General features: G+C 35.5%; 2 protein-coding genes across 3 annotated transcripts in view; both read right to left on the bottom strand.

The window, feature by feature from the left end:
* Positions 1 to 799: 799 nt before the first annotated feature.
* LOC127789158 (S-formylglutathione hydrolase) lies at positions 800 to 9,188 on the bottom strand. The gene is made up of 7 exons (XM_052317959.1): positions 8,960 to 9,188; positions 7,960 to 8,077; positions 5,018 to 5,065; positions 2,790 to 2,986; positions 2,331 to 2,429; positions 2,175 to 2,240; positions 800 to 1,211 (listed from the first exon to the last, which is right to left on the bottom strand). Exons 1-7 carry the CDS (start codon positions 9,101 to 9,103, stop codon positions 1,026 to 1,028), a joined length of 858 nt encoding a protein of 285 aa, XP_052173919.1. The 5' UTR covers positions 9,104 to 9,188; the 3' UTR covers positions 800 to 1,025.
* Positions 9,189 to 13,554: 4,366 nt separating this feature from the next.
* LOC127788591 (chromatin-remodeling ATPase INO80) overlaps positions 13,555 to 22,781 on the bottom strand; it is a 33,634-nt gene continuing 24,407 nt past the window's right edge. For both annotated transcript variants that reach the window (XM_052317054.1, XM_052317055.1), the window contains exons 17-23: positions 22,419 to 22,679; positions 22,191 to 22,298; positions 16,260 to 16,354; positions 15,965 to 16,121; positions 15,432 to 15,629; positions 15,157 to 15,312; positions 13,555 to 14,222 (exon numbers count right to left, since the gene is read on the bottom strand). In XM_052317054.1, coding sequence (XP_052173014.1) covers positions 13,902 to 14,222; positions 15,157 to 15,312; positions 15,432 to 15,629; positions 15,965 to 16,121; positions 16,260 to 16,354; positions 22,191 to 22,298; positions 22,419 to 22,679 — 1,296 coding nt within the window. In that variant the 3' untranslated portion in view covers positions 13,555 to 13,901. The remainder of the gene's footprint in view (positions 14,223 to 15,156; positions 15,313 to 15,431; positions 15,630 to 15,964; positions 16,122 to 16,259; positions 16,355 to 22,190; positions 22,299 to 22,418; positions 22,680 to 22,781) is intronic.

Here is a 22,781-nt window from a genome sequence, read left to right as displayed (position 1 = left end):
GGCAACCAAGTGAGGATGCAACAGGTGGCGAGTGGCAGTGGTCGATCAAGCGAGAGGCGAGGCGATGGTTGGCTAGGCGAGAGGGTAAGCGATAGACGTCGACTAGGCAAGGCAGCGGCGAGCGACGAGTGCGAGACAGAGGCAGCGACGAAATGAAGGCTGTGAGAGATAGTGCTAAAGGGGAAATGGGAGAAAGAGATAGAGATGAGAGGAAATGAGAGTAAAGAAAAGAATATCGCAATAAATCTTTAATTTATTGTGAGAATATCATTCTATAAACTCACCTGTAAAATTATTTCTGTACAAATAGCATTATCCTAACTTGATTGCTATATGTTAATTTGAGGAGACAAAAATCCTCCCCTTACAAGAGTTTGGCAGGTGGTGCTTTGAGTCCTGACAATATCATTGCTATTATATTATTTTTTTTCTTTTAAATGAATGATTATATTACGTTGTGAAAAATATAGTGATAAAAATAAAATGTTCTCATATTTTTCATTGTCTTTCTTGTACTTAAAAAGTTTAGAAGGGCAAGATAAAAATGTATAATAACATCACATCAACTCGATACTTAGTGTCACAGTTAGTCATGAATATTATTTGTTACAGGAAGAAAGAAAAGGAAGAAATAGAAAAAAAAAGGATTAAATTATTGGACCAAAGATTCAATTCCGAATAAGATATATGACATTACACATAAAAATCATGTGGGCTGTGCACAAAATCACAACAATTCAATACCCAGCTAGCATTTCAATTGGAATGAATCCAACTCTCAACCACTTTGAACAATAAATAAAAACAAACAAAATCCATCTGCATCTTAATATATAGTTAGAGGGCTACCAACAAACTGTATTTATTATCACATAATCCTCACAGTACTTCAAGTTCAACCAGTCTCATCCTCATGTTGAACAGATCATATGTTTTAACATTGCATCATTCTCAGGGTGCGGAACAAAGGGCCATAAAGAGTTCAGTAATAGTGCTTAAAACTCCCAATAAAATGCAATCTTCCTCTAATTACAGGCTTTAAGGGCTTGAGCATGGTGACGGATATGGTCATCCATGAAGGTGGCAATGAAATAGTAGGAGTGATCATAACCGGGCTGCAATCGCAATAGGAGGGGAACATTGGCCTTCCTGCATGCCTCCTCAAACTTATGTGGCATCAATTGATCATGGAGGAATTTGTCATCCTCTCCCTGCAAATTTACAGTTATTAGAGGCACAAACTCTTACAAATATCCATGGATTTTGTGCTGGATCTGAACAGTTGCATGGTGAGGAAAAAAAAAGAAAAAACCGAGATATGTTCTTCTGAAAATACTTGCACCGTGTCTGCAAAGCTTTCCAGATCCTTCATCTACTTGAGGAGGACCGCGATGCTACTTCCACAGCTCCCACTCAAGTATGAGGCCAACCTTTCATACTTTGTTGTATGCTGCCCTTATTTCATTTTCTACTTGCATTGGTGATAAGGTTTATTTCTGTCACATTATCTGGGGAAAAAGAAATCTACTCCTATTCTTTACAAAGCTTTGATAAATTCTGCTATTCAAACTGTAGTTTTTACCTAGCAAAAAAATGAAAGAAAGAACAGTAGTCTTTCAGGATGTGCCTTACTCAGTCTATAACACCCTAAGAAATATTTGCTCTCCATTGAATAATTGCCAGATCAGATGGCAAGCGTTAGAACAATGAAATAAACCTCAGAATGATGAATATTAGCATGACCGGTGAGATGTCCAATAATCAGAAAGCATTGTTTGTTTCAGTTTTCATTCAGATTCAAACATATAAACTATAAAGTGAGGTCTTCTTCTGATGCCGAGTCCAGACTCATTAAAGGAATGAAAAACTCACAAGGATAAACAAATAGCCCTAATCAATAAATAGGTCTTATTTCTTATTCTCTATGACAATGACTAAATTTTAGCTTTCCACGCTACATAACTTATGTTTGAAATCCCAGCACCAAGCATCCTCACAATGGACCCAAAGACTTGGTTGCCAAGGCAACTAGAAAATATCTCAAATCTGAAGAAAAGCAGTAAGGAATATAAGAAATAGATGACAGAGTTGGAAATTGCATCATTAAAAAGTTCTCAATACGGAAGATGAAATTTTATAGTAAATCATTTAAATGACAGATATTGAGCTCTTACTTGATCAATCAGAATGGTAGCACGAACATCATTGAATTTGGCTATCAGGCAAGTTGCATCATACTCCTGCATGTTCAGAACTTCAGTCACCAACGAACATTCAACTTTCAGGCATAATGAGTGTTACTTTAATGCCTTATTCACCAATTCTTTTACCTCCCACTCAGCTTTATTTCCACCCAAATAGTTTGTGAAAGCTTTATGACCCCAAGGACAGCTAATAGGATTTGCTATAGGCGCAAATGCTGACACCGACTGGACAGAGGAAAAAAGGAAAACAGCAAAAGATTTTAGAAAGAAAGAAAAAGAAAAGAAAAACTAGCATTGCTGGATCAATAAATAAATAATTTGAGGGTAGATAGCAAAGGCTATATTTACAGCAGCAACACAGAGATTTGCATGGAAAGGTTCATTGGAAAACCATTTTCTAATTATTTTATATCTTCTTCTTTCTTTTTTCAGAGAGGGGAAGGAGGAGCAATGAGACTACAAAACCATTGATGTAGATACATAAGGAGAAACATAAAATTTCTAGCTAATAGCTACATATCAAAAATTCATTAAATATCATCAAACCTGATAATCTTGCAAGACATTTGGTTAATACTACAATACCTTATACTTGTCCAGGTTTTTCAAGTAGATTGTCAGAGCTCCATGTCCACCCATAGAATGACCAAATATAGATGCCCGTGATGTATCCAGCTGTGGAAAGTTTTCACCAAGAAGCTTTGGCAATTCCTTGACAACATAGTCATACATCCGCCAGTTCTTCCACTTCTCTTGGGTGGCATTCAGATAAAATCCAGCACCTGGTTCAATATACACAAAGGTCAGTAACAGCTGCCCAAGCTGCAAACATAAGGTTATATAATGCACTTTTACACACAAAAAATGGTACATCTGGATGCATGTAACTTATATCTTCTATGGATTAGGTTTGCTTTTTCTTGTAAACAAACTAGAATGTATCCTTTTCTATTTTCACTGCAACTCAAATGCTTATTAACTTACTGTGGGTTTTGATGGAAAATAATGTACCTCTACACCACCAACTTTTTTTTTCCTTACTGATTTTTTACCATCTTTGTATCTTGAACTTCATGGTATTCTCAATGCATTGCTTTTGTTTTATCATGAAATATATTATGAGAGGAAACAGAAGAAAAAAAATACATTAGTCTTCCAGTATATATGGAGCAAGAAAATAAAGGAAACATGGGTATTATAACCTATCAAGAATATATTTAAAAGAGTTTTCAAGTAATCCTGTCAATTTAGGTTGAAATGATTTACAAAGAGTGCATGAATCAGAAGTTCATAAGGAGTTTAAACGATTGAAATCTCATATAACTGAAAACACCAAGTAGTTTTGCAACAAAAATCCAATGAGATCAAACAATAAATTTAGCACAGATATTATGTAAGTAACAACACCAGAATAACCAACATTGACTGGAGAAATTGTACAAAATTCATATTGTACCCTTGAGTCCAAGGTGGCCATGAACCTTGTTCTTTGTGTTCAATATCACTCAACCTTGGACTCCTCACCCCCTTGATTGAGGTTAACACTTGGGAGTCCATGAGGAGGAATTTCAGAGTGTTCTCTCCTTTAGAGTTGCTCAATTTTGTAGCCAGAGAGTAGAGGATCATTGCAGGCATTTCTCTCTGTTCAAGGGACTTTGGCACATGACCAATTTGAGCTAGAGATTAAGTGGCATCCAAGGATCACCTCAAATGTAAGCAGACCAACCAAAATGCCACTAGGCATTCTGGAACCTAACTTCTTTCCAGATTTCACAGGATGACATAACAGCCCTACCTGGTTTCTGAAAAAATGTTGTTAGGACCTCCCTCTCAATCACCAATAAAAAAGTGAACGAGTTAGGATGAAGTAACATTCAACTTATCATAACTCTGTCTGAGTTCCTTTGTCTCCTCCAACTGCTTCAGTTTCTCTGTCCCTCTTTACCCGAGTAGCTCCATCCATGTTGGTGAATGGTACCCCAATTCCTAACTCTCACCATTCAGAGTATGTTCTTCTTTTGTTCATAATATAATACACACACAAACATACATATACAAACAAACAGTATAGAGTATATAACTCTATTCTGCAATAAGCCTCAATTTGTGATGGATCACTTTCCAGTCAATCACCCCAAAGTTGCAAAAGTCCGGACAGAGGGAAAAGTAACTCCAGACAGAATATCAAGATGAAAATAGATCATTTTATCATTATATGATAGTCAATCAGAGTTCTAGTTTGTAAACCTTATGGAACTTGAGTTGTAGGACAAAGCACTGTTCTAATTTATAGATCATGCTGAAAACAGAAAGGAAAAGCAATTTAGATTCATTAAATTCAGTAAGTTATCATTGTATTTAGTGCATAAAAAGTTGTTGATATCCTACTAGGGTTGTGAGTCATAACTTCTTGTGCTTTGCTAAATAACTATGTGTGTGTGCATGTTTTCTTACCAGTAAATCCACCACTCAACATGTCATTTACCAATGAACAAAGCAAAACAAAACAAAGAATGGTACTAGCATACTTGTTGACATGTTATTAGCTAAATTAACTGAACAAACTAAAAAAAAAAAGATTACATCAGCTTTAAAACTGCAGCCGTATCAATGCAGTTGCACACTATTACATTTGATGAACGTCCCACAACTCTTAAATTAATAACATAATAACTCAGTGCAAAATTTACTGGGACCAGCCTATCACATAACAGCTACCGTAAATTAAACTGTATTTCTAAAGTGTCGACATATTTATACACTGACTACTCAAAATGCTTAAATTGTCAATCATCCTGTTGCATGATGCATACCTACACCAAAATCCCAGCTGTCTGCCTCCCCTTCCACATTCAGGCCTCCTATAAGAAAAATTATAGTCAAGACAAAGTCAGAAGGGAAGATTCTAGAAGAATAGCTACTATACATTAGAGCAACTCAAAGATTAAAAAACAAAATCTATATAATCACATATTGACAATATTATGTAGCAAAAATGAATGTCATCAAGATGACATAAGAAAAATCATTTTCCAGTAAAATGAAATATGTTGGCAAGTTGATTAGAGCCAAACATTTGCATAATCAAGATCCATCCCAAGTTTCTGGTGTTTCACAAAATTACCACTGTTCCCCTTTGATTTAATTTTTTTCCAAAATAACTGCAAAATGGTAAGGTTTATTATCAAAACATTTAAGGGTGCAGAACCTTAATAAACAAGTCTGTCTTAGCTAATCTTTAAGGTAGCAGCTCAAAAAGGAATAACGGTTAGTCCAGCAAGTGCAAATAATTCCTCAAAAGGAAAACTTCAGTCTGGCAGACAAATCTGTTGTTTAACAAGTTTGAATGATTCTTTGGAAAGAGAACTTATGTGGGGCAGACTAATAAGATAGTTGATCAAGTTTGATCATGTGAGAAAAACGCTACTAAAGACTATTGTGAGAAAACTGGAAGAAATAATACAAGTCTTTAGCAAAAGAGGTAGAGGAAGACTAGGAAAAATTTGATAATAGACTCTTAGGTATGATATGAGTTATAAAATGCCTTACAGAAGATAAAACCATAGATAAAAATAATTGGCGAGTTAGAATTCATATAGCCAACCCCATATAGTGGGATTGAGGCTCTACTATTGTTGACTCATATTGTGCCCTAGACCATATTCATTATTGTTTCTGTATCAACGATTCTCATCTCAAACACAAACCAAGCATATGCATCAATAGATACAATCTAATATTGTACATGAACATTGATCTCATGTGTCAAACCAATAACATACAATTAACCAAATATCATGGATCACACACCATAATGATTGAAACACTATCAATTAAGCAATAAAAGGTTAAAGTTAAGAAAATGATAAACTCAAATTCTTTTAAAAGAACCACTCCAAAAACACTAAGTAATTATATGTCATTTCGAGTGTTGTCTACTAAAACTTAGAAGAATCAAATTCCTCTGCAAGTGAGGGCAATTATGTTACTTCCTTAACAGCCATGATATGAAGATAAAATGTGTAGAAAAGGAAGATGGAGAAGAAAGGCAAAGCCTTGGCGGTCAAATCATGAAACCATCTATGCAAGAAATAAGTGGCAAACTGTTGAATATAACGAAGACATGAGAGACAGAAAAAAAAACCATTGAGACATTACACATATGAAGATAGATAGAAAGGATAAAATAAAGGAAAAACATTGGCATTTGCTGTGCATAACGTGCCTGAGGTTTTTCGCTTAATTTTGGACTTGTATTACATTTACTCCTATCTTAAATGAGGAGAAACAGATGTTCAATTACTGAGGTCCTGTTTGATTTTGTCGTTTTCAGTGTTCAATTTTATTTGTTGTGTTTGTTTTCATTTTCTTATAAAAAAAATAGAAATCGAGCATTGCACCTGATAATGTTGTCATTTTTCAAAATTTTGAAAATAAAAACTGAAAATGATGTTTGATAAAAATGTTGTGTATTTATCAGATAATTAAATATGTGTAAGAAATTATTTATATTAAGAAAAGTAATCATCCCCAGCAAAAACTAGCTGGTTATTTCCTGGATGTCAGGTTGATAAAAGGATATAGCTTGTTAGTTGCCAAAGGTTGAGTTGATGAAGTGGATGACTAGTTAATCAAATGGAAACAAAAATATGAATATGGACACACCATTTTTGGTATTCAGAAAAAAGAAGAAGAAGAATGAAAGAAACACCATAAAAGAACCTAAGGCTTATAAAAAAAATGAAAAACTGTAATTAATTTTTCAGAAACGAAAACAGCACACCAGAAGTCGTTTTCTGTTTTTCATTCCAAAGAGTAAAAGTAAAAGCAAAATCATAAAACTAGAAAATACAGTAAAATCAAGCATGCAACAAGGCTTATCAATTGTATATGTACAGTAAGTCATTTGCAGATAGCAGAACCTGCATTCTAGTAACAGTATAGATAGGTACTCTTAACTTTGTTAGTTCATGATCTTATTGTTAGATTCATTTAATATAATAAGATCGTGGGTTATTCCTCATCCTTGCAGACACAAACATACACAAAACAAGGCCCTTCCTCTATATAAAGTAGATGGATTACTAGGTTAGCTATGAAAAAGCTGCATCTTGGCAAGAAGTTGCGACTTTGGCACTCTTCCTTTTATCCTTCGAAGGACAACTGAGTGCAACACTGTTAGGCTCTTGGTGATAATTGCAAAAGTAAATTAACATCTCCTGGCTTCAAACCCACTTGCCAAAAAAAATCACCTCTTATTCCTCAATTGATGCCAAGCACAGAAATCCAACATATTTAGATAAACCTAGTAATGTGCTCAGAAAGTAGAAACCTTTTAGACAAGTGATTTCTTAGAAAGCTCTAGCCATTTTTAGATAACACTTAATAATTTCTAATGTACAGTAAGATGATGTCAAGACCCAAGCTTCTAGAAATTTACAAATAACTTGAGTCTAATTTCACATAACGATAATCCCCCAACTCATGACCAGGGAAACATAATAAGCATACAAAAGATGCAAGCCAAATAATATCACTAATTTCTACAACTACTGCTAATCAGGAGCCTGTTAGGGTATCTACCTAACCAACTAAACATACTTAAATATGTATTTATACTCTTGAAGGGATATCTTTGTCTAGGATTGACATGGTATAACAAGACCCACGAACAGAATTAAGAAACACAAAAGGCGAGCCAACTGCACCAGAAATATCAAGTTCTAATAACTAATTTAAATGCAGTTTTCTTTACTTGGAGATGTATCTGGTGCAATCAGGGCAACACCCTCACTTGAAGCAACGTGCTGGGCACCGGATTTAATTATAAAATTCTCGTCTGTACAAGTAAGGCCAGAAAGCCAGTAGAGTACCTAATTGACAATGAGAAGATACCAACAAACTTGGTTAGTTAACAATATTAGTAATTCTAGACAACTCAATTCAGTATGCATGGATTAGTATTTGATAAATACATCAGTACAAAAATAAACATTAACAACATATATATTACTAAAATGACATACAAGGGGGGAAATAACCAGAGACTTAAAACATTTAGTTTAAGAAATTAAAAACATGCAACCACAAGATGATTATAGTTCCACTACCTAACCAAAAACTAAAATTAAGAGAATTAGAACACCAAAATGAATAAGGTATTTTCAGTAACTACTCTTGGGTAGAAAGAAAAGAAAAAAGAAATCCATATAGTAAAATAAACAGGGTCAGTACTTTTGAGAACTCGAAAACAAGTTAAGAGAACTATGGCTAAAGATTATTGTAACAAACTGCAGGCACAACAACTGACAGAAAACACCCCAAAATCTCATCACCAAATGAAACAATGATCACAATGAAACAATGATCACAAAGAACAACAGTAATCCCAGCAAGCTAAGTAAATGAAGTACGGAAAATGAAAATTATGCAAAACCATCAGACACATTGATTGAAAACCGCGCGCGCGCAAGTTGCCCACAGGCAGACACGTGTCACCGTAACGAGTTGCGACGCTTAAAATGAACAAAGACGCAAACTCAACAAAGTCGATGATGAAAACTGATTAGAGCCCTGACCTACTATAAATCCCCATATTAGCTGTAAAATGGGATATGCAAACAGCATCAGAACAAACCCTAACAACGTGTAAAAGTCCAAATCGTATGCAAATTGTATGTGTACGATGTGATTGATGGCGGAAATTCTGAGAGGAGGTGAGGAGTAGGGATTGATGCGAGGGAGAGAGGACTTACAGGGGGTTTGCGGGAAGGAGAAGAAGGGGGAAAATAGATGTGGAAGGTCATGGAACAGCCGAGGGTTGGGCTAAAATGCTTGTATCTCTTGTTGTATCCTCCAAACATCTTTGAGCTGCTGATTTCTGTTGGTTTCGTCTCCATCTTCAACCCCCTCCTCTCTCTCTCTCTCTCTTCTCTGTCTCACTGTACTTCACTCTTCCCCTCCACCACTATCATGGTATTTATATCGGAAACAGTAAGCGAACTTAAAAAATATACCAAGGAGCGAATTGTTATGCCGAGAGCGTCAAAGCAACAAAAGGTTCGTCCGACACGGGCAGAGGGGATGGGGGCCCCACCCCTGCATGCCTGCGTCACGCAAGTAACAGATCATTGCCCTATATATGGATGGAAAAATGTTTTTCAGCGGGTCGTGGTATGTCTTTCGCTAAATACTATACATGTATTTTTTTATTTTTTTTTTAGATAATTTTAACTTTTTATGTAACATTTCGTATCCAATAATAAGAAGGATCAGAACTTACCCTGATGGGTCTATGCGAACTTCTCAGGCGGTCACACATCATTAAGCTTTCTCAGTTTAAGCACGCTTAATTTGTGAGTTTTTTGTCTATATTCAGCTCAAAAGGTATCCAGATAGTGTTGTTTCTTTCATTACTTATCCTCGATATATACTACCATTCTCTGGACTCTTGGAATATTACATTTTATTATTTTAATTAAATTCTTAGATTATACATTTTTTAGTCAATTGTACACCTCAATTAGAGAATGTAACACACACCTTGAAAAGCCCAAATTATCTCTCACGCGACCACCATGTTTGTTATAATTTCTTCTTTCAGTGACCAGCGATAAGACAGGTACATGTTGATGGCTATGACAAAAGGTGCAAAAATCGTCATTGGTCAAGAAAGCTGGAAGGCGAAGAGATGTAGGTGTCAGTGGCAAAAGGTGCAAAGATCGTCATTGGTGATGGATAGAAGATAAAGAGGCGAAAGCGTCGGTGGTGGCAAAGAGGCGAAAGCAGTGGCAGAAGGCAAAGGTGTCAATGGTTGAGGAAAGCAGTCAACAACCTCTACACTTTCTGCCACCGCCGACACCTTTGTCTATTTGCCTTCCACCACCGTTGAGGCACCGATGCCTTCGCCTCTTCGTCTTCCACTTTCCCTGATCGACGACAGCCCTTGCACTTTTCGTCATAATCGTGGCCCTGTACTTACCTTGTCATTGGCCATTGAATGAATAAGCTATGGCGAAGATGATTGTCACATGAGGGGTAATTTGGGCATTTTAGTGTGTGTGCGTGTGTTACATGCTCTAATTAAGGTATGCAATTGACTCGAAAATGTATAATTCATGGGTATAGTCGAAATGATGAAAAATTCAAGTGACTACATAAAAAAAAATTGTAAAAATATAAAAACAAAAATATGTATTTGGCCATACATGGTGTTATTTGTTTAATTACTTTTTATTATATATATTTTATATATATATATATAATAATGGAGAATATTTAATTAATTTTGCATTCCATCCCGACAAAAACACTTAAAGACGTCCTAAAAATATCATCCCATATATATACATATATATAAGAAATGTTCTCTTCTGCATTGGATTTATCCAATCATGCATGCAAGGGGGATTGGAGGTGGGGTGGGGCCCACAATTCTATTCATGTCAAATAAACGTTATATTGTTCGACGCAAATAACGTAATAATTTCATAATATATATTATATTTTTTAAACAAGTCTAGTGCTGGATAATTGGATTGAAACAGCCAAATCCATTAACTTATGCTTTAATGGTGTTCGGATTCAAATTCAAGTAAACAAATCTCAAGAAAATAACAAATCCCAGATAAATGGGTCAAAACCAGGTCCGGACCCAAACCCATTTCTGCCCTAATCATTAATTTATAAACTTTGTGTTTCCTAACAAGTACTAATGGTATATTCAATATGCTTTCAAAGTAATTATGTCTCGAATTAGACATTCTCTATGAGAAAAACTAAGTACTAACAATTGTTCTTAAGATGTAAGTTGATGACGCTAATAAACAAAAAAAAAAGTAGCATAAATATAATTTTTATTATCATTTTTTCTAGTTCATGAAAAATAAATATATTGGTCGTAATTATTAGACTTTTATCAATATTATTATAATCACGAGCATATATTTGAACCATGAACATATATAAATTCTTCCATTCACGAGTATATATAATATGGGTTAATCATAAAAATAATCTAATTTTTTCACAAATTTGTATTTTATTCAATCATTTCAATTTTATCAATTAGGTTCAAATTGGCTCAATTTAGCATGCTAAGTTTTATATAATAATAATATTTTGTGAGACTTATATGTACATATAAGTAAAAATGTAACTTGTTGTACTTAATATGTAAAAAGAGAAAAAAAAAAAGATAAATATATTATGCGCAACAAGTTATATATATATTTTTTATTTTATTTATGTATACATGTTGGTTCTACAAATATTATTATTATATAACATCTGACATACCAAATCAGTATAAACGCATTTTCTCTAAATCGATTTTATAAATCGGATAAAATTGCACTCAATTGAGGTAATTTAAATCTAATTGTCAATAAATTATAGGCAAGAAGTTTTATTTTTTTATTTATGTATACATGTAAGTCTCACAAATATTATTATTAATTACATATAATATGCTAAATCAGTATAAATACACTTCCTCTAAATTAATTTTACATGTTTCATAAAATTACACTCAACTAAACTAATTTGGATCTAATTGTTAAAATTAAAAAAAATTGAACCAAATTACAAATTCTTTTTATAATTAGCCCAAATAATTCTCCACCAAATATGGCAGACTTGACACCAAGAGACCTTGTAAACCAAGATGTGCATAGACAATAAATCCTCACCTTTGATTGGTTCTCTAAATCCTAATATATACTAAGTGTATAAATGATTGTTTCGGTTATTGAATTAATCAAAATTTACTAATTGATTAAATCAAATTGAGGAGTAAAATCGAATCAACCAATTACCCTGAAAACTAAACTAACCGATAACTGGAAAAATTAAATCCAAACTATATAAACCGAACCGAATAAACTAAAGAAATGCAAACAAAAAAAAAATGAAGAAAATCCAAATAACGGATAGAAAACACATAAAAAAAAATGACGTCGTTTTATAAATATCAAAATAATATGATTTTAAAGTTTAGTCAGATCGATTAGTTTAGTTATTCTAACAAAAAAAAATCGAATTAAAATTTAAAAACCAAACTTCTAAAAAAAATTAACTGAATTAAACAAAAACTGAACTTTTACTCTTCTATATATACCAGTTGAACAACTCCTTGGGGGGTTCACTGCAGTCACTTGTGGGGACATAATGTAACTAATTGGCAAAATCACTCTTGGGAATAGTATAGGCATATTAGTTCTAAAATAACTCCATGAATCACAAATTCTTCTAAAAGATATTGAAATTCTATCTATATTTAAGGTAACTGAAAATTTTAACTGTAATAACCTAATGTTAAATACATTAATTAATAGAGAAAAATGACACAAAGTGGGGTTTATTGGATGTAAATTTGACTTAAAATTCAAATTTGTCTTATGCTTGTTGTTAGGCTTGGATTTTTGGGGGCAATTAGACAATTAAATTCCTTTATTTGTTTATTTCTTTACAAATGAAAATGTTATGATGAAGCAAGAACACTAGTATACTGTTATAATTTGAATGATAAAAATAATAATGTACACTTTTAATGTTATGCAAAACACACTTCACATTATACAAGATACTATACTTTTCAATGCCATTACATTTTTCCAAAATTTATTATAAAGTTACCGCATTTGAATCCAAAATCCCACCTTATTGACAAAGAATCCAGCCATACTTAAAATCTTGTGTTTTCTTAAAAGATTAAGATATTATAAATAAAATTGGCCATTAAATTGATTATTTGACCGTGTTAAAAGATAATAATGCCCTTAACATTTGTTTGTGCAAATTGAATAAACTCTACACGTTGGTGAGTTTAGAAGATCAAACTTAACCTCCTAAAAATTTAGTAAAGTTGAGATCAATTTAGAAAGTGAAAAACTATATTCTAAAGTTTACTTATTTTCTTAACTCATTGAGGGTAATGCATATGATCCACCACATGCACTAAAAAACTTGAAATATTACAAGATTGTGAGTTTAAATCTACCTTCGTAAGAGGCCAAACCTTCTAATTTTGACTTACGACAAACTTATTCGTTCATATAAATTATAAAATAAATGGACTTCAATTTTTAAAGAATTTTTAAAGAGGGTGAAATAAATCCAAATTGAAAGCTATTTATGTTTGAAAGACCTCTTGAATTTCTCACATTATCAAAAAAACAAAAAAGTTTACTAATTTTAAGTTGTTATAACTACAAAAAAAACCTTTTTATAACTCAACTCAACTCAACTCAACGCTCGCTCAACCCATCTTAATCCCAAACATAATGGGCCGGGGAGAGAGAGTCCGCCCGCCGCCGGAGGGGGGTGGGGGGATTGTTGTATTCCAGCAAAACAGCCCATCCAAATAAAGAACTTTTATGCAGCTTTCCACAGTTCACAAAATCTTTGGCCTAATGTTATCTCTACAACCATAATAACCACCCAAAGAGATGGCCTAACTATACATGCTAAAAGCCTTCGGAGCTAGAAGAGTAAGAAGTCTCTCAACTCTTTCTGAACAAATAATCTGTACAAAACTATCACCAACTTATGGTCTTTTCTCGCGACACTCTGCTTCAGAGGTCCTCAAAAGGGGTCCCGACATTCTCTTTTCCCAGCTGCTATCTCCATACTTGAGCTTCAATCCCTCAACAGAACATGGGTTGATTTGAGTAGACACCACACCTTGTGTACAATTGATTACTCTGACGGCAAGTTGTTACTGTGCCCTGCAATATCTTCCTCTGTTCCTGTTCTAATACTAGAACTCGGTTCATGGAACGATGGCATTTGCGTCTGCTCTAGAGCCACCATAGGAGGAGCAGTATATGCAGGTTCAAGATTTTCATTCACGCTCTTGGTTGGCCTCTTTGACCTCTTTGGTTTCGTCTGTGGTGCATCAGGATAATCATCCAACTCGTAGTCAAGTGGCCTAGAGTTGGGGGATGACGAATCAGCATCTCTTGGAACGTTGTGTGGCCTTGGTTTTGGATGAGTTTGCTTCTCAGTTGTTGGTTTCCTCTGCACGCACACATTCATTGTAAACTATAAGAGAATGTATATGAAATAGGCATAAAGACTTCTAAACTTATGACAAAAGTTTACTCCAAGTAATCTGCCCACATTTGTAATTAGCCCGATAAAGAAAGACACAAGAACAAGTAGAGAAGAGAGGGCATTAGATTCTTATGTAGAGCGTCTTTCCAGATATCCTTGACAATGATCACATAATCAAGTATTACGATACCACAACAAAATCATCGAGTGAACCTTGTGGCATCTACTATCAACAGTTATTGATTAAAAAGCAACAATACTTATGTGGAGATCTGAGTGCATGAAGACAGGTCAATGGCAATGCCCCAATGAAATCAGAGCTTCAATGATAGGACAAATGGCTTCCCTTTGCCACCAATGTGAAAATGACAACCTATCACACAAGATTCCAGTCAGTGCAGGGAAGATCACCCCATTTGTGGAGCCTACTCCACCCCAGGATGAATCAGAAGGCATGCACCTTTTAACATGGTCTGTTCTATCCCTCAGCAGCTAATCACACACATTTATGCACAGAGAGAATCAAGACTAGAAAAGGCAAGAATGTATAAAGAGTATCACGGCTTGAGATGGTAATAAAAAGGGGTGTCCCTCGTGCACAAGGTTCTTCACTTTGCGAGAGTTGGGAGGGTTGTCTCTGTACACAGCCTTATCCTTGTTTTGCAGAGAGGTTGTTTCCAGTCACAGCCTGAGGTGGCAATCTGAATAAAAAGTTCCACCTTTTGAAAGAGAGGGTATCATGTTCTATGACAAATAATAACAGACTCCTCATAACTTTTGGAGTATCAATTTAGTTGATTACTTGGCAAAAAAGTTAATTTATCTAACTATCATGAATAAGACCAGGAATCAAGATGCTTTTCGAGATGAAAAACAAAGTAAAGAGAGGAGTTGGCACCTTTTTGCTACTAGATTTTGCTTTCTCAGGATCAGGAGAGGCATCGACCCCATTTCCCTGTGATCCATTATTTGTAAATTCTTCCAAAGATGCATCACCTTCTGCATCTATCCGTATGCCCTTTGTGCCTCCTTTTCTCTTTTGTCTATCCTTGGCCTAGTAGGAAATACCAGGAAAGCATTTTATTCACATCAAACTGCTTTTCTAAATTATTTCGAAGTATATAAAGGAAGCATGTTGAAAACAATAAAGGAGTAGAACTATCAAAAACCCACCTGTGGAGGAATCTCTTTCAATTTCTGCTCCAATTGAGCATCATCAATTAGTAATGAAACAACATCCTCAGGAGCCAAGAGGTCGCCTTGTACATGACCACCTGTCATGACAAGCTGCTGTACAGTGTTCTTTTGACTTGCTCTCTGCAAAATCTTCTCTTCAACTGTTTCTTTACAGATCAACCGATAAACAGTGACCTACACCATGGAAAGAATCAGAATTAAAATAATAGTTCCAGAAAATCCATGACAGATATTATTATTCAAAGCCCACTTTATTTGCTTCTCAATCGAAATACATTTCACACAAGCACTAGAATGATTTATATGTCGAAGCAAAAAGACTGAATTTCATGTAATGATTTATATAAGCGTCTCACTACAATAGCAGATAGGGTGCCCCTGCATGAAGTAAAAGAGGATGCTTTGATTTATGACAAGAATATATTTTTCGAAACAAGAGTATATCAAATCATGCGCATGAATGCAGTTTTACGGGAAGACTATGAGATAGAGATCATGAGGAAACTAACATCCTTGGTCTGACCAAGCCGATGAGCTCTATCCATGGCCTGTAAATCTAGGGTTGGGTTCCAATCACTCTCATAGAAAATAACAGTGTCAGCAGCTGTCAGATTGATGCCTAGTCCACCAGCTCTTGTACTCAGCAAAAAGACAAAAATGTCACTCCTGCAATGAGATGATAAATGATTTGATAATCAAGTCACTAGCAAGGTTTTAAATTTGGCAGATACGATAAAGGTGACAGAAGGAGCAAAAATACAAATCAAAAGCAAAAGTCCCATAAACAATTCAATGAAGCCCTACCTATGCTGGAAGTCCCTGACCATGTCTCGACGATCCATTATGGTGGAGGATCCATCCAGCCTTAGGTATCTATACTTCCTGTAATTCATATAATCCTGCACGTGAATGAAAGAATTAGTAAAAAGTCAAAATGTCTGAGAAAAATGTTCAGTTCAAATTTAAGCAATGCAAGATCTTAACAGCAAGCTGTCAAGAAACCAAGCTAACTTACAAGCTCAGTGTATCATAAGAAGATGACTGGTGCCTATGACTCAAGAGTGAGAGATTTGAAAAAACATTTTTAGTTGAATACATAGATGAAATGAAGTCAGAAAACTCCAATTCATATTCTATTAGTTCTAACAGATCATCTTCAATGCTTGGCTCCATGAAGCTAAGCAGTAGTTTCCAAACTTAATGCACTAAGCTAGTGAGTTTGAGTATGAGACTACAGGAAGTGCAGAGAACCTATACTCTACAGGTTTAGAAGTAGGCAGTCTGAGCAGATTAAGCAAAGCAGGATGGTATCATCAGAAGTAAAAGTTGAAAGTGAGTTGCATGCCAAGGTTGATTGCCTTCCAATTCCATCTTGACAGATCTTATTGACCACTATAAATGTGGAGAATTAAAATGAAATCAGTGGCATTATTAGGAAGTTACATCTCCCATAGTGTTTTTCTCCTTTCAGCCACTTGTTTTTCCCTACTCGTCAACATGGCCGGCAAGAGTTCTCAATCATCCGAAATGATCTCTTTACCCACCAACAATCAAGGAGCCATTGACAATAATATGCTCACTGTCACTGGACATAAATTGAATGACCAGAACTACCTACAATGGCCTCAAATCGGTCTTGATGTTCATATGTGGGAAGGGGAAGGACAATTACTTGACCGGAGCAACAACCAAACCAAAGGAAGAAGATCCTATATATCGGAGTTGGAAAGCTGAGAATAATATGGTAATGTCCTGGCTTATAAATTCTATGGTGAATGATATAGGAGAGAATTTTCTTTTATATGATACAGCTCAAAATATTTGGGAGGCTGCTAGAGAAGCCTATTCACAGGTTGAAAACACCTCCGAATTGTTTGAGATTGAAAGCTTGCTTGATGATCTCAAACAAGGTGAATCTCAAGTGACTCAATTTTCAATTCCTTGAACAAATACTGGCTGCAACTAGATAAGTTTGAATGGAAGTGCACAGAAGATTCTGCAAAGTACAAAAAGATTGTGGAACAAAAGAGGTTGTATAAATTCCTAATGGGCTTGAACAAGAGCCTAGATGGTGTTAAAGGATACTTGGTACAAAACCTCTCCCAAGTATCCAAGAAGCTTTTTCCGAGGTTCGCAAGGAAGAAAGCAAGTTGAAGATCATGCTTAAACCTGCAACATCTAATCTGGAACAGTCAGCATTAGTCACCCGAAGTACTCCACAGAATTTCAAACCAAGAAAGGGACGACCATGGTGTGATCGCTGTCACAAAGCAGGACATATCAAAGATACTTGCTGGGAGATACAAGACAAACCCCCAGATTGGAAGCCAGCACATGAGAGAAGGAGTAAGAGCAACCTAATATCTATGGAAGAGCCCACTGCAGCCACGGCACCAACACTGTTTAGTAAGGAACAGATGGAATGGCTGCAAACCATGTTTGGAAAAACTTAAATCAATCAGTCCTCTATCATAGCATCAGGATCTATAGCCCACAAAGGTACTTTTCTACATGCCCTTATCACCAAGAGAGATTGATCCAATGTTTGGGTGATTGATTCAGGGGCCTCAGATCACATGACGGGGCAAATCTATCTCCTATCCAATTTCCAGCCATGTAACAAAAATTGGACCGTAAGGGTGGCAGATGGCTCACTGTCAAGGGTTGTGGGAACTGGATCCATTGCTCTCTCTAAGGATATTGTGCTGAAATCAGTTCTTTTGGTGCCTAATCTGGATTGCAATCTATTATCTATCAGTAAATTGACATCTGATTTAGATTGTCTTGCTAAGTTCTCAAAGAATGTATGTGAATTTTAGAAACGGACTTCAGGAAAAATGATCAGCAGTGATGAGGCAGGATTGGGGCTCTATCTTCTTACAAAGACCAACTCCAGAGGCAACCTAGTTCAGTCCAACACTTATTCAACAATTCCTTCTATTTGTTTCTCTAATTCTTCTACTACTTATGATAGTGCAATCATGTTATGGCACTATAGACTAGGTCATCCGAACTTTGTTTATCTTAGGAAATTATTCCCATCATTGTTAAGAGTCAAGATCCACATAAATTGCATTGTGAAATTTGTCAATACTCTAAGCAGGTTAGGAATAACTATCCTAGTCAAAATTATACTTCTTCACATCCTTTTTCATTGATTCATAGTGATGTATGGAAGCCTTCTCGAATTAAAAACATCACGAGTTCTCGTTGGTTTGTTTCATTTATTGATGACCATACCCGACTTACACGGATATTTCTTATGAAAGAAAAATCAGAAGTTGGCCCTATCTTTCAAATGTTTCATTCTATGGTGGAAAGACAATTCAATGTAAAAATTCAAATCCTAAGAACTGATAATGCCAAGGAATATTTTCCTTCAATCCTTGGATCCTATCTTTCAAACCATAACATTATACACCACAATTCGTGTGTGGATACACCCCAACAAAACGATGTAGCCGAAAGAGAAAACCGACATATCCTAGAAGTGGCTCGATCATTGCTGTTTTTCACCAATGTTTCTAAACATTTTTGGGGTGAAGCCATTCTCATGGCCACTTACCTCATTAATAGATTGCCCTCGCGGATTCTAGACCATCAAACACCGAGCCACACCCTCCTCAAATCCTATTATCCCAAAACTAATATTCAGGGGGAGATCCATTCCTACAATTCTCAAGAATATCAGTTTTGGGAAACTCTTGCAAGCCCGAGCCCTCAAACTCAGCAACACACTGATCCTATGCAACCAAAACCTACCCATCAGCAACCTAACCAATTGGACCCTGCTCCTACAAGTCCTTTCATCAGTCCTCAGCCTTCTCCTACCAAAGAATTTCAAGTTTATTCTCGGAGGAAGTCTCAACAAGAGAGAGAACACCACTCCCACTCTCGGACTAGCCAATATACTAACCCTAATATTCTCCTAAGTGACAGTGTTGAAAAGCTTGGGGAAAGTTTGGATAGTACAGCCACTGATGAAAGCATTGATTGGCCTATTGCATTACAAAAGGAAGTAAGATCATGCACTCAGCACCCAATACACAACTACATATCCTACAAGGATCTTTCATCAAAGTTTTGTGTATTTTTATCCAATTTGAATAAGGTGCAGGTGCCAAACACAATTAGAGAAGCCTTTCGACAACCACAGTGGAAATAGGTAGTTCTTGATGAAATTAATGCCTTAGAGAAAAATGGAACATGGGAGATAACCACACTACCTCCTAGAAAGCAACTTGTCGGTTGCAAATGGATATTTACAGTCAAGTATAAGAAAGATGGGCAAATTGACTGTTTCAAAGCTCGGCTAGTAGCAAAAAGGTTCATTCAATCCTATGGTATTGATTACCAAGAGACTTTTGCTCCAGTGGCAAAGTTGACTATTGTCTCTAGCTGCAAATCTAGATTGGCCTCTTCACCAACTAGATGTGAATAATGCATTTTTAAATGGGACTCTAGAAGAAGAAGTCTACATGGAAATCCCTCATGGCTTTGAAACCAATCACACTAGAGATAGGGTGTGCAAACTCAAACAATCTCTCTACGAACTCAAGCAATCACCTAGAGCTTGGTTCGAGAGATTTACAAAGGCAATCAAACAACATGGGTACAATCAAAGTCAGACTTATCACACATTGCTTATCAAGCATACGTTGGGAGGTAAATTGACCATTCTTATAGTATATGTGGATGACATTATTGTTACAGGAAATGACATGCCTGAAATAAATAATCTCAAGGGAATGCTTGCAAGGGAATTTGAAATCAAGGATCTAGGAAATCTAAGGTACTTCTTGGGTATGGAAGTTGCAAGATCAAAAGAAGGCATCTCGGTATCCCAAAGAAAGTATACTCTAGACCTACTAAAAGAAACTGAAATGTTGGGTTGCAAATCGACAGACACACCTATGGATTCAACTACAAAGTTATATCTTGGCAAAGAAAGTGCACCGGTTGATAAAGGAAGATATCAAAGATTGGTGGGAAAGTTAGTATACTTATCCCATACAAGACCAAATATAAGCTTCTCAGTAAGTTGTGTTAGTCAATTTATGAATGATCCTAGAGAAGTCCATATGAAGGCTATCTACCGCATCTTAAAGTATCTGAAATTGACTCCTGGCAAAGGCTTGATGTTCCGGAAAACAAACAATCGAGTAATAAAAGTATATAGTAATGTTGATTGGGTTAGTTTAATTTGTGATAGGGAGGTCAACATCCAGGTATTGCTCATTTGTTTGAGGGAATTTAGTCACTTGGCGCAACAAAAATAGTCTGTGATATCTAGGAGTAGCACGAAGGCTAAATTTAGAGCTATGGCTCAAAGGTTTTGTGAAGGAACATGGTTGAGGAGAATATCTCAAGAACGACAAGTGGCTGTCCCTAAACCAGTACAAATGTTATGTGACAATCAATCTGTCATCAACATTGCAAAGAATCCAGTCTATCATGATTGAACAAAACATGTTGAAATAAACCGACATTTTATTAAAGAAAAGTTGGAAGAAGGGATGTTTCAGTTGGTAAAAACTCCTACTAATAATCAAGTGGCGGATATCCTAACTAAAGCTCTACCAAGAAGAATTTTTGATGAATTGAGCTCCAAGCTTGGTTTGAATAACATTTTTTTCAGTCCAAGCTTGAGGGGTTGTGTGGAGAATTAAAATGAAATCAATGGCATTATCAAGAAGTTACATCCGAGATAATGCTCCTAAATATTCGGAGCATTCAAAGCTAGTTATTTCTGTTTTGCAGATAGATAATTTGTAAATTTAAATAGATTAGATTTTGTACTTATAGATAGATTAGACTTGTACATTAGGTAGGACTTCTATCTCCTAATCATGTATATATTGAGCACTGTCAAATGAAACCAAGGATCATTCTCTTCTCTCAATTAATTCTACAATAAACTTTACCGAGTTTCCTCAAATCAGAATTACTAAAGACACTGATACTTCAACTCAGATTCTTCCAATGTCCCCAAATTATCTAATGCGTCTCAGGTCATTTACAACTGGATTCTTTGTTTTTCATCTGAAGATAATATACTAAGCCCTGAATTTCATTCTTCAACTAAGATGCCATAGCAAGTGCTGCAATTCTACAAAGTTGTTCCTATGGCTTTTACAGCTAGCTTATTTACCACAACAATGACAACAATATATCAAACTTAATCCAACTAGGTATGGTCAGCTACATGGATTCTAGCTCACCAATCATCTTTATTTTAGCACATTTGTATTTAATACCATAACATACACGATCATTCTTATTACAAGTTTCCAAGTTTTTTAAAATGGTCATTCAAATTGTGCATTTAATATCTATCCTCAGCTAACATTTCTATTCTAAGCTTTTGAATTTTAGTGTACAAGTTAATGCAAATGCAACTTTCTTTCTATTTTTTAAAGTAAAATTATTAATGAACTTTACCAAAAAAACATTTTTTTTTCTATAAATTTCTTATTCCTGTGTCTTCCCAGACATATACAAACTAAAGCTTCTTAAATTGCATGTTTCACCATTTATAGGCCATACAGACTGAGAGAGAGAGAGAGAGAGAGAGAGTCGCTGTAAGAAGATCTGTGTAGAGATCACATAAGCCAAAAATTATTATCCTCTAATTGAGTGGAAGTTTGCTAAACTAAGATTCTTCCATTGTCAAATCCCAGATGAAGACTTGAGATTTCAAGTAAGGTAGGGAAAGAGAGTGTGGCAAGCAAATACCTCAAGAATATTCAGCATTTTTGTCATCTGTGCAAATAAAAGAACACGGTGGTTTTCTGCCCGCAAGCGTTTCAACAAGATATCCAGTGTTTGAAGCTTCCCAGAGTCCTACAACAAGGATACATTTAAATTTTGAAAGCTCAGCATTACCTCAAACATGGCCTCAAGTCCTTAACATGTAGCCAGCAAAAACTAAAATAAAACTTGAAAGGGAAGGAGTAGTCCTACTGTAAGCATTTTTGCAGGGTCAAAGCTTTGCATGGGTGGACATGAACCAAATATGTTATACGTTAACTGCAGAGCAGGTTGCACAACAGGCAATTCAGTTTCAATCTCTTCAATCAACTGGTGAGGAGGACCATTAGGCATCCTTGGGCCATTACAATCAGATGTCCGAGCAAATCCAACCAACAACCTCTTAACCCAAGGGAGATGAAACTCTTCAAGCATTTGGTAAGCAAAATTTCTATCGGAGCAGTGGGCATTGATCTATCAGGCAAAATAGAAACAAGGGAACCAAAGATGGAAATTTTAGTAAAACTTTCTGATAATGAGAAAAATTGCAGAGAAACAAAAGAAGAAAAGAACTTA

Source organism: Diospyros lotus, chromosome 13 (genome assembly GCF_014633365.1).
Source record: "Diospyros lotus cultivar Yz01 chromosome 13, ASM1463336v1, whole genome shotgun sequence".
NCBI lineage: Eukaryota > Viridiplantae > Streptophyta > Magnoliopsida > Ericales > Ebenaceae > Diospyros > Diospyros lotus.
Note: the sequence above shows the minus strand (reverse complement) of the source record. Positions and strands in the feature narration are given on the sequence as shown.

What these genes read in the sequence shown, in the direction of transcription:
- LOC127789158 (XM_052317959.1), bottom strand. Translation starts at nt 9,103, where the DNA reads ATGGAGACGAAACCAACAGAAATCAGCAGCTCAAAGATGTTTGGAGGA. An exon ending in CTCCTTCCCGCAAACCCCCT is followed by an intron (nt 8,078 to 8,959) that starts GTAAGTCCTCTC and finishes ATTGTCAATTAG; the next exon opens with GTACTCTACTGGCTTTCTGG. An exon ending in GAAATAAAGCTGAGTGGGAG is followed by an intron (nt 2,241 to 2,330) that starts GTAAAAGAATTG and finishes CTGAACATGCAG; the next exon opens with GAGTATGATGCAACTTGCCT.